This window comes from Gadus macrocephalus, chromosome 8 (assembly GCF_031168955.1).
Source record: "Gadus macrocephalus chromosome 8, ASM3116895v1".
In the NCBI taxonomy this organism is placed as follows: Eukaryota; Metazoa; Chordata; class Actinopteri; order Gadiformes; family Gadidae; genus Gadus; species Gadus macrocephalus.
The window spans coordinates 22,164,135-22,176,824 of NC_082389.1; the positions used below are offsets into that span (position 1 = coordinate 22,164,135).

General features: G+C 45.4%; 1 protein-coding gene across 2 annotated transcripts in view; it reads right to left on the reverse strand.

Annotated features, from left to right (window-relative positions):
* tsc22d2 (TSC22 domain family 2) overlaps positions 1-12,690 on the reverse strand; it is a 37,716-nt gene that overhangs the window by 5,781 nt on the left and 19,245 nt on the right. The window contains exon 2 of one of the 2 annotated variants that reach the window (XM_060059894.1): positions 7,480-7,554. The exons of the other annotated variant lie outside the window; for it this stretch is intronic. Coding sequence (XP_059915877.1) covers positions 7,480-7,554 — 75 coding nt within the window. The remainder of the gene's footprint in view (positions 1-7,479; positions 7,555-12,690) is intronic. 2 annotated transcript variants of the gene reach the window in all.

Here is a 12,690-nt window from a genome sequence, read left to right on the forward strand (position 1 = left end):
TCTGCTAAGAAGTTATTTACATGCAATAGACTCAGAGAGCCAGTACAGAATATTGCACAGGCACTGGCACACTACGTAGAGCTCTGTGAATACAGGAGGCAGAGCTCTGTAAATACAGGAGAAAGAATGTGAATACAGGAGGCAGAGCTCTGTGGATACAGGAGGCAGAGCTCTGTGAATACAGGAGGCAGAGGTCTGTGAATACAGGAGGCAGAGCTCTGTGAATACAGGAGGCAGAGCACTGTGAATACAGGAGGCAGAGCTCTGTGGATACAGGAGGCAGAGCTCTGTGAATACAGGAGGCAGAGCTCTGTGGATACAGGAGGCAGAGCTCTGTGGATACAGGAGGCAGAGCTCTGTGGCTAAAGGACGGCAGAGCTCTGTCAGCAGTGTGGCGCATCGACCGTGAACCTCAACCCGCCTGAGACACGCTCAAGGGGAGGGGCAACGAGAGACACATTTAGCAGCTGAAAGAGGAGCCGGCAGTAGTAGACCTCTCGGAGGTCCGCTGACAGGAGGAGGAGCACTTCCCTCATTCAGAACAAACATGTGCCCTCATTCTCTCCTTATAGTCACACTGCCTTGAAGGCCTGTGACTGGTCATGAGTTAAAACTTCACACGGCAGCGTCACTGCCACGTTATCCCGATCGTTCCCCCCCCCCCCCCACAAACACATACCTTAAAGAGATAGTTCTACGACCAAGACGAGGTCCATCAAGTATGTTGCAGAAGAGTTCTGCCGCAGGGCTGTACACATTTATTTGAATCGTGTTTTTTTTGTTATATTCTAGAAACAAAAAAAGGGTATAAAACCCTGATAATCCACGCCGATCAGTACCTATTCAACGCACAGTGCATAATAATTCCAATTTCATTACAGAATCATAATCCCCTCGTCCTGATTCCTCCATGTATGCTGGCTGCAGTGATGGTGAGCCTCAGGTTAATGATGTCGGGACTGACGTAATGATGACAACAGGTGGCCCCCCCCCCGCAGTGAGAGACGAGGCGTGTGTGGCAGCCAGGTGGGTTCACTCGAGTATTCTCCTGGGGGGAATCAGAACCTCAGCCCTCCAACTGGGCCACAGTCCTCTAACCTCAACTTGAGAAAACCTCTTGATAAAGCCACTAGCTCTGCACGGTTTGCATGTCCTGATATCCCCCCCTTCCAAATGTTATTCACTAAATGAATTCCATTCTTTTTTGCCGCCTCTTGACTGCAGCTATTGTTAATTCGCAAACCTAGCTCTAGTTTCCAAACCAGACTCTGCGGGATAAATGGGGTTTACCATGCATGGCCAGCAGCACTGCTGGCCATGCAGAGCCGTGCTGCGTTTCCACCACCAGTTCAAATGAAGCGGGCCGTATCGAACCATATCATCCTATCGCTGACAACAGGCTTGTCGCTATCCGTCTGAAACAACCCAAATGAAACTAATCAATCCGATTTTATGGTAGGCTAGAATATACAATTCTTTGTTTGTTGTGTCATCGACTCAAGACAACGGTCAGCGCTGGGCTGCCGGACCACGGCGAGGGGGGTGTTGGACTCAAAGATGAGGGTTCTGGTTTTCAACCATTAAATCTACTATAGTCCAACTGTAGGCATCCTTGAGGAAGTAGCCCTAGCCCCAACCATCTACATATGCTCACTTCCAAGTTGCTTGGGACAAAAATGTCTGCTACAATGATCTCAAAGGACTAACTGGTAGTTTGATGGGCTTTGAGGATCTAAAAAATATTTATAACCAAAGCAATGGCTACAGTAAAACAGATGATGTAGTGAAGATGGCGAGGATACAAACTACTTTTTCCAAATTAATCTTTGATGCATGGTCTTTACACCTAAGCAGTTAACGTTTGGGTCGTCATTTTTACTTAGTAAATCCATGAATGAGGTACTCAGTGCACATGTTTTAAATCAACACTCATATTTGACAAACAAGAAGCAAGATAAGGAGTGTGGGTCAGGAGGACAGTGCGATGGAAGCTGGGTCTGGTCTGTTTTGTTTACATGGGCAGATTAAAGATGGCTTGAAGGAGCAACAGACGACCTGCACTCAGATAGGCCGGCTGACCCCCAGAGAGACAGACACATGTTCTGTAGTGATGGTGGCACACACAGCGTTAGACCAGCATAGAGAGGCGCACACACACCTCACACTTCCCTGACCCCAATAGTCTAAATACACACCGGTGCGATTGGATTTATGATCCTGACCTCACGTGGCGGCGCTTAAAATGCATGGGACAGCCCCCTGGCCTGGACCCAGTAACCGAGAACCCCTTGGTCAGGGTCCAGGTATATGGGCCGTCAGGAGTAGGTTGGCTACTTGAGGGGGATTATTTATAGGCCACAGGAGTTTAAAGAAAATTGTTAGGTTGTTCGAATATAAATAAAACAGCATGCATTGATTAACCACGATTAATATCTATTCATCTAACCATCTTTATATAATCTGCATATTATATCTAAATAAGTCACCACCTTCTTTACAACCTTTGTAAAAAATCCTATGTATTTTCAAGTATTCAAATCTCATGAAAATAGGCTTCAAACTTCTTGTATGTTTAAAAAGAACATGGACTTACAGTGGACCTGCATTGGAGGTGGGTTTCAACTGGAAAGAACCACAGGGAGACAAAACAGACCGAGGAACACCCTCATGCGATCTGCATCAAGAGAACATGTGACGGTCCGGGGGACGGTTTCGTCGCTATGGCAACGCGCGTAACAAGCAGACGCAACAATAACACCTTAATAACGCATGTGTTTCCCATTTTTCAAGGTACCCTGAGCCAAGACTTTGGCGATGTCTGGCAGTTTAAACACATCCCACGAGTCAGAATGAATGGGATGAGCATGATGCATGATGCATTACATCAGGGTGACTTGGGAGGACACTGACCACCTCCAAGAGCGCATAGGGAGGCCAGAAGTGTTAGAAATAAAGAAATAAAATACTTAAAACAGTGCTGACGAACAGGAAGTCTAAAAGTGGATAGCCGCTATACACCGAGGCTGACGGGTTAAAAGGTCCCATGGCATGAAAATCCCACTTTATGAGGTTTTCTAACATAAATATGAGTTCCCTTAGCCTGCCTATGGTCCCCCAGTGGCTAAAACTTGCGTTTGGTGTAAAACGAGCAATAGGTGTTCTGCTCGCCTTTTAAAAAAACGGAGGCTCAAGCGAGCTGATTTGGAATGTGGTCCCATATGTCGTCACAAAGGATCTAAGCTCCTCCCCTTTCTCTGCCTTGCCGGCCCAGAGAATTTGGCCCGCCAATGAGACACGACCGTGCGAGCGCCACATGTGTGTGTGTGTGTGTGTGTGATTACACACACTGTAACGCAAGTGTTTGCTGTTGGTGTTATTGCGCATAACATGTCGGTTCTTCTTGTATTTCCACAACGAGACGGTAGTTGGGGTTATCTCAGCCATGGTTGAGAAGGAATTAGGGGGAAAGGAACTTTGGCTTTGGCTCCCTGAAGTACATGAACTGCAACATGTTGCCTACCGCCGGTTGCCGCGAGGCACCACTGCCGTGAAGCACCACCACCCGGCAGCGGGCAGCCAGCAGCGGGCAGCGGGCAGCAAGCAGCTGCTTGTTCAGTCTACTTCAGATTGATGTGGAAGTGGAAGAACCAGAGACGTCGGAGAACCTGACAAAGTCATTTGTGATTCATAATATTGGGGGGAAAGGAACTTTGGCTTTTACTCCCTGAAGTATATGAACCACGACATGGAGGAGAAAGGGATTGTTGGCTGCGAATGTCTCCCACTGTAGCCCCGCTTGCCGCTGCCGAGGGACCACCGCCTCGTCGCTGCAGGAGGCGGTGGTGCCTAAGCACTGACCGCTGCCGAGGCGGCGAGGATCCGGCGGGAGACTAGGGCTGTACGGTATGGACTAAAATGTATATCACGGTATGATTTGAGGAATAGACGGTAATGGTATTATACCACGGTATGTTAATTTTATCTTCTAATTTCGATATAAATGCCTCTGAAGGGGTAAAATACTGGAAAGGTAGCAAAACCGCATTTTTTTTTTTTTAACCTTTTCTCAAGTTACTTCCATCTCTGAAAAACACTAATGTTTAATAGTATGGATTTGTTTCTCCACTTGCTTGCGGACCTTGCCGTATAGTTTTGGCATCTCAATTTGGCTGAAGTGTGTGCGGGCATGTAACGCGTACCTGGGATCGAGTGTTTTGACCATCTCTTTAAAGCCCTTTCTATCGACATTTTGAAAGGGAACCAGGTCCTTAGACAGGTAAACAGTGACAACGTTTGTCATCTCGTTCCTCCACTGGCATTTTGTTGTAAGGACTGGCTTTCAAAATGCCTGCGGAAGCAATGTCTGATTGCAGAAACGGCTTCACGCTACCAGCGTCTGTCTTGTACGTTGTGGAATGAGAGCTTGTGTAGGGACTATTGCGCAAGCACGCAGGAGCGCTTGCTAAGCACCATCCATAAAGTAGCATGTCATGGGACCTTTAAGTAGGCAACAGCAAGTGCATCAGCCATTGATCCACACATCACATGGTGCTTGGGGTCGATAAGCCAGGGGGTAGAACTTGATGGCGTTTTCATGTCCCGTTCTCATGGACTTCATGGCTCCATACATTTAAACTAAGCTCAAGCAGCCAATGTATACAAAAACCCAAGATAGAGCGAGCTCCAGGGGATTACCTGTGCAATGCAAAGCCTCACTGCTTCTACCAACCACAGGTAGTAAGGGCTAAGGGATGGTTAAGCGCTCTGTAAAGTTGACCTTGTGCAAAAGGTGTAAGCCCAACTCTTCACATAAAGGCCAATAAGTGGTCCAGTTCTACAGTCAAAGGAGCACATGCTATCATGAAGCAGCCTCTGGCAACCCTTCCAAACACAAGTCTAGTGAGGCATGAAGTCTCTGAGGTAATAACAAAGGGATCTTCCTCTCTCTCACGCACTGCCACTTGACAAAAACAAACTCATGAGGAGAGGGCAGCCACATCTTTGGGATCACAGAAGGGACTGGGCACATTACAAACTTTAACAGTGATAAGGCCTAAAAAATTTTTTTGTTTGGTTCCGGTTTCCGACCGACCCTGTCAATTTATGTGCGACCCAAATAATTTTATGAGCTTTAAAAAAATAAAAAAAATAAAAAATGTTTATTTTTTTTATGCAAACTATAATCACGTTTTGGTACAGCACCTCTTCATTCTGTACAAGGATGAGCGAATTTTCTCGTTTTTAAATGAAAACAACCTACCTATCATTCGCTGCCGCTGGAAAAAATAAAATAAAAAAATAAAATAAATTCCCTACCTACCCATGACCTCAACTGACAACCAACAGGAACCAAACTTTTTTTTTTTTTTAGGCCTAATCAGAAATTATCCATTTGGTGGTCAATGACTTTCACAGCATAAGTGATGCTTACAGAACAAAGATTAATAAAGAAATTGCACCACAACTGGATTCAATGCAATAACTAAGGGGACCTCCTTTAACGAGGATCAAACTGGGAATCCAACACAAGGCAGCGTGGAGAGTGATCCGTCTGTACAGAGTACACCAAAAGGTCAACAACAAGAAACTGACCGACTGAACTACCAGGACCACAATGCCCTGATGACGGACAGTTATACTCCCACTATGCAACCATGGCAAGAGAGAAAGAACAACAGCTCATGGCAAACGGAAATACTTCCAAAACAGGAAGTGAATCTGTACAGCTGTAGCATTTGTATCTTTGTTCCATTGTGCCATAATAAAGCCACCCTGGATTATCAACTCACCCCAGGTTCACCGTAGATCAGAGTGGATAAAGGTGTTCAGTGTTCACCAGAACAAGGCCTTAATGTGTTGTTGGGGTCTTAGTGTGAGCGCACCACACAGTGTATCAGCAGCACTTATAGGAGGCTGAAACGCTGCTTAATTAGAACAATTGGTGATCCGCCGTTTAAAGCCAGCTATTCTGATAAACACTAGCCTGTATTAAATGAGCAGCCCCCTCTCACTGCACGATCTGATGAGGAGGAGAGCAGCACACAAAGCCAGTCAACCACATATTCACAATCTTATTTTTCAAACCAAATCACAAAAAATACTATCTTTAAATTGATTAGGGTAGTAGCTTTCACACAGGCAGGTCCGCCGGACTGGGGGTGTAAGGTGGACAGGCTTGAGGGGGCCCAAGGCAGAGGGGGGCCCATGGGAATGAAAATAAATAATATATATATATATATATATATATATATATATATATATATAGTATTATTTTCTTATTCTTCTACCACTCCCTAGTGGCAGGAGCCCCACAATGCGCTCAGTGGCCATATGACGCTAGGTCACGTCTCGCCCCCCGTCAACAACTGTTCCCTCCTCCTCATGCTTCCTCTTACTGCTATAAAATTGGTCTAATTATTTCCTGAATAAATCTTAAAAATCCTAAAAGCAATTTAAGCTGGGTGGTGAGCAGGTTAAGACAGACATGTTATAGGGAGAGAGCGAGAGAGAGCAAACGTTTTTACAATGCCAAATATGCCTGCCTTTTTTACACCATGGTCCACGCGTTTACACTGACCCGAGGTAATATACCGTTCTGATTTTGCACCCCAATTTACCCTCTCAGACCCTACATATTGGCGGTTTAATTTTGATTTAAATGCGATTAGACAGCTTCGCAGTTCCAGGGGCGGGACCTGGGTAGAGGTGTTGCTCTGTTGTAGAGAAAACGCAGCGATAAACATGAAAAGTTCTAACTGGAGTGACGGTGAAAACCGCGAGATGCTGACTATCATGGGAGAGAAGGTGATGCAATTGCATTTAACGCAGACGGGGAAAGATGGTGCGATCTACGAGAAAGTACCAGAGGAACTTTCCTTAGGAGGCTTTTGTCGGGATAAAAAACATGTGGTCAGCACAATATAGATTATGTTGGCGTTTTTGCACTTGTAAATAGTTAATAGCGTTTGTAGCCTACACTCAGATGTATACTCATTCTTGCATGCAAGTGTCTTGAATCATGAAAAAATAAAAACATTTAGAGTATGCAAATTATTCTAAAGAGGTCTGCTCTCTCCAGTGAACCATGAAAGCCGGCTCCTTGACGAAGGGGGATTTTACCCTCTCTGTTTTACAAAGGCAAGACAGTGAAATTGCAGGGTCTGCCAAGCTGCGACCGAGCCAGCTTGGCACTGTAAAAATCCCTAGAGACAGGTTATCAGAGAGAGTAAAAACGAGAGAGACAGAGAGACAGAGCCAGAGACAGAGAGACAGAGAGAGAGAGAGATTGAGATCAACAGAGTCTTTTACCCAAAGCTCCCTGGCGGCCAGGCTTTGGGTTCCCTAGAGTCCATCACTGCACATGGCCAAAAAAGCGAAGCTCTCCACTTCCAAACACTGCACGCACGCACGCATGCACGCAGTCGCACGAGCGCACACACGCAGCAGGAGGGTCCAGTGCAAACCAGTCCGGTACCATACCTATCACTGGGGGTCTTTGAGTTCCTTAACCTGCTCCCAGGCTGGAAGGCCTGGTAGAAGGCCTTGGATGGGTTCCTGTGCCACCAGATTAAGGAGAGGAAAGAAGGAGGGAAAGAGAGGAGGGGGGGGGAGAGAATGAATGAATGAGAGGTGGAAGCAAGTGATTGGAGTTGATGCGGTGATGGGGGACGTGTGGTGCATGTTGAGAGCACTTCTGGAAAAATTATACATTTTAATTATTATTAATTCCTTATTCAACCCCATCTTCGTCAAACTTCTCACAGGAATATAGATTTAACATGAGCTGAGCTTTTGTTACCACAACACTGGTCATTAGACAGAACTGATCAATTAACAATCAGGCAACTGTCTCAAATAATAATAGCCCTTTTTTCCCACGTGAACACTTTATCGCGCCTGGAGAGTGACCTTATTTCACCACAAAGGATTTATAGTCGCTTACAGATTATATTCAATTATTACCGATTAAATTAGGAATTACATTCTTTGCCAGGGATGTCAACTCTGTGTGCGTGTGTGTTAGCTGGGTCAAAGAGACATCCTGAGCAGAGGATCGTGTGCCTTTAAAATAGAGAAGGCAATTAGAAGAAACCAGCAAGAGAAGAATTAAATCGGTAGAAAAGTCCCCCAACTCCCTTCACACCTAGTCCACAGCCACTAAACACAAGACTAGACTATAGCTTCAGCCCCTCCGCTTGGCCTTAAGGAGACTCCTGGCAGTGAGGCACGGTGCAGGTACCCGGAAGGGGGTACAAGACCAAAGGGTAAGGACTCGGAGTAATACATGCCCTATCCATTGTACGGGTCTGTAAAATGCTAATCAAATCAAATGTATTTATTAAGCACATTTATTAACAAGGTGAGGGGGGGGGGGGGATCTTAGGTTTTATTTATGTTTTCGTTATAATGCACACCATTTTTCTTTTGTGCAGTTTATGAAATGAACGATGAACTAATGTCTGTATGTGAAGAGAGTGTGTGATTGCAGAGACATTGGTGGATTTGCATGCAGCTTAAGGGTAATTGTAGTGTGTTAAGAGACCAATTTATTAGGGCACAAATTTGGGGATCCGAGGTCCCTTTGCCTACATTTGATGTGATGCTGAAGCCTGCTGTCCACTGTAACGAGAGCCGACAGTATTGCCCACACTCAGTGTGCAATACTGTTGGCTCTGCACGCTCATTATACCACCACAGAGGCATATCAACCGTTTCACTTGAGCCACTCAACGTGCTATTGCCCGGTGTCACGCAACGACTGCCCCCATTCCGAGTGATCGATGCTGAAACAAACGTAACGTTTTAAGCTCATGCATGTTTCTGTACGTGAACGACTTAATGCCTGTCTACGCTTGAAACCCGTGCATGTTGCAGAAAATGTGCAACAGCGGAATTCGGTGTAACAGCCGTTGCCGTTGGACATGTCTAAAACCTGTTTTGTACACATGCCTTCATGCATCAGAGTCGGACGGGTATCCAACTATTTTATTCCTGCTCGCTCTCCTTGCTTGACCACAATCTAGCATCTAGGATTGATGGCTCTTCCTTGGGGCCCCGGAATGTTAACACAGAGTTTCATACATAGAATTTTGCAGCTGAATTGGCATGTTTAATTTGGGGACGTTGAAAATATTTATGTTTAATTTTATACATCGAATTTTGCATCTGAGTTTTGCATATAGAATTTTTCTATGTAGAATATTAGATTTTGAATTTGTGAACATGGTGAAAAATATTTGTTTCAAATGGAAAGAGTTAAATTCAGAGGCAAAAAATTCAGATAATTTATTTCAATGTATAAATATTCAGCGCTTAAAATTCAATTGCTTAAATTTTCAAAAAACGATGACATTTACTTCCATACAACCCTAGCTCTGAGATGAGGGAAAGTTGACACTCTTCATAAGAGCGCTGGAAGACTTTGAATGATTCACAGACAAAATATTTTAGAAAGTACAAATAACAATTGTAATACAATGTTAAATAAACAATAATGTAATTAATGTTGCAATATGTAAATCAACTAGCTTGTAGCTTAAAACACAGCCACAGTGGACATTACCAGGAGTTCTGAAAGTGTCCCGCCTACTAACTGGGTGAGGCTGGGTCTTACACATCGTGACTCCACAGACGACAGATCAAAAGGACTGATTATTTTTTGCATTATTTGAGCGACAGGGGAGACGTAGCTTTGGGTTGGTGTTGACAGGTGACTCCATTGGTGAGAGCTGGATCTCAGGCTCTTCCCATGCCTTGAGCTAAGAGGCTTACTGGCCATGAGAACACTGTTCTACGCCCGAGGATATAACCCCGCCCCACCACTGCTTCTGGAACACCTAGACCCCCAGAGGCCTAGTGTGGCCTATTGCAGATACCACACACACACACACACACCCCCACACCTAGCAGGAGTGAAGGGGTTGATTTACTGCATCTGTGGGAATATTAACACACAGCCTCTTCCTAGAAATCTTGGTTCTAGATAAAGGGGGGGGGGGGGGGGGGGGGTTCAAATCCTTAGGCCCTGACACGTACACTACACGCGCTTGCATGTCAATCTCCACCCGAGCTGTTACCCTGATGATATTCATTCAAACCTTGTCTTTGTGAATGACTCGTCAATGTTGTGCAGCAGCAGCCAGCAACAGCTAAAAGATGCAATCTCCCTCTCAAACTGGGTGGTAGAAGGAAGAGGAGGAAGGGATGGAGAAAATAGACTGCATGTCAACGCCTCCATATCCACAGGCTGGCAAGACCATTTATTTTTCCATCCTACCCAATTGCTAGGTCTGTAGTCAACCAAAGGAAATCTTTGTAGACTATGTGTGTGACGTCAGCGAGTGAGTGGACGAGCGAGGAGAGCGTGCGGTAGTGTGCGTGTCGGTTTAGGGAAGTAATGAACGAGTCCGGTTGCGTATAAGAATAAAGTACCCAGCACGTAAAGAATTGGTGGCCGCTACATTCCGACCTATAAGCAGACCCTCTGTCGGTCAAAGTGACGGGTGTTGCCCCCGAGAGAGCATCGGCCCTGGAGGGAACGTCTCCCTTGTAGAGGCGGAGCGTAAGAGGGTATACGTGCTCCAATAGTGCGAGATAAAAATAAAGCACATTCATTTGAATGATTTTAGCTTGTGTGTGATTTATCACAGGCACGGGTCGGGTAATGGGCCAAATAATAATGGGTCCGGGCAGGTGTGGGTTTCATTTTGACATTATCACGGGTGACGGGGCGGATCTGGTGCTGGACTTTGCGGGTGCGGGTCTCAAAAAATTGACCTGTGCAAGTCTCTGGCCTAGGCTATTGGAAATAAACAAAATATCGGAAAGCAGAGTTGGTTGGGCCGCATTTGCCATGTCAGCATCATGGACAGCATCGTAGCTCAGCTGACATGGAAAACCATCTGACCTACCAAATCTATGGAACTACCATTCGACTGTTTGGGCTACAATTCCTTTAGAGATACTTTCTTGTGTGGACCCAACCAACGCACCCAGATGCGGCCACACCAACTCTGCTTTCCGATATTTTGTTTATTTAAAATAGCCTAGGCCAGAGTCCTGCACCGGTCCATTGTTTGAGACCTGCCCCCGCCCGCACCCGGGGCGGGCACAAGCTAAAATCATTCAAATTGATGTGCTTTATTTTTAACTTGCACTATTGGAGCACACTTACCCTCTTGCGCTCCACCTCGAACTATGAGATGGTTAGTGTTACACTTTTCCGGCTGTCGGCTCCCAGACCGTAGTCGAGGAGCATAGGGGAGACGTTCCCTCCAGGGCCGACGCTCTCTCGGGGGCCAAGGCTTCACTTTGACTGACAATGTAGAGGCCACCAATTCTTGACAGGCTGGGTGCTTTATCCTTCTATTCTTCTATTATCACAACCGGATTCATTCACTACTTCACTTAACTGACACGCACACTATCGCTTGCTCTCCTCGCACATCCACTCACTCGCTGACGTCAGTCACACACACACACACAAACACATACCCGTTCTGATAAATAAAATATATAAAAATACAAACTTAAGATATGAGACTCACAGTCCTTTGAAAAAAAACACAATAACCCTGTGAAAAAGAGTTTTCTCGACGCACATGGTTGTTGTTAAAAAGCATATTTTTACTTAAAACAAATAGCACAACCGTCGAGTCACTTGCACAACTCAAGCCTCCCTCCAGTCTAAAACTCTGGCCCTCTTAAGGAGCACCAGAATGGGTGTGGCTCAATTAGCCTATGAGCCACAGCTGCAGACTATTACGGCTAACAGCCAGACAGGAATATGTGCATCTTTTAAAACATGGTTTAAAAGAGTGAAGATGCCATTCACTTCTTCACATTTCCTTCCCCCTCTTTTAAGCTTGCAAACACGGTTTCAAGCGCAGTAGATAAAAAAGGTAAAATATTGTGCAAGTAATTTGTGTTAAAAAAACAGTTCAAAAAGTCTCTCTGGTGACCGCCAATCTTCATTCCAAGATCACTCCTTCTTGGCCAAACACTGCACTCTTCACAGTATGTCCTCCGCCACTGCTGTTCTGCTAAGGCTTGGCAATAGCTCCCCATATGGCTCACGTCAGCAACAAGGAGTTCCTGAGCTATTCCTCCTTCAGGCTTTGGCCAACCCCACAGGACAGCAGTTCAACTCCACCAGTGATCTCCTCTCCTAGCAGGACTATTGGTCTACCTGCTCACCTTTCACTGCGGTCCACCATGATGCTCCTTGAACAATGTCGAAATGTGGGTCCCCTCCACTCGGCTAGAGGAATCATCCCACCACTGCCACCAAATGTGAAAAAGAGTTTTCTCTATGCACATGGTTGTTGTTAAAAAGCATATTTTTACTTAAAACAAATAGCACAACCGTCGAGTCACTTGCACGACTCAAGCCTCCCTCAAGTCTAAAACTCTGGCCCTCTTAAAGAGCACCAGAATGGGTGTGGCTAAATTAGCCTATGAGCCACAGCTGCAGACTATCACGGCTAACAGTCAGACAGGAATATGTGCATCTTTTAAAACATGGTTTAAAAGAGTGAAGATGCCATTCACTTCTTCACATTTCCTTCCCCCTCTTTTAAGCTTGCAAACACGGTTTCAAGCGCAGTAGATAAAAAAGGTAAAATATTGTGCAAGTAATTTGTGTTAAAAAAACAGTTCAAAAAGTCTCTCTGGTGACCGCCAATCTTCATT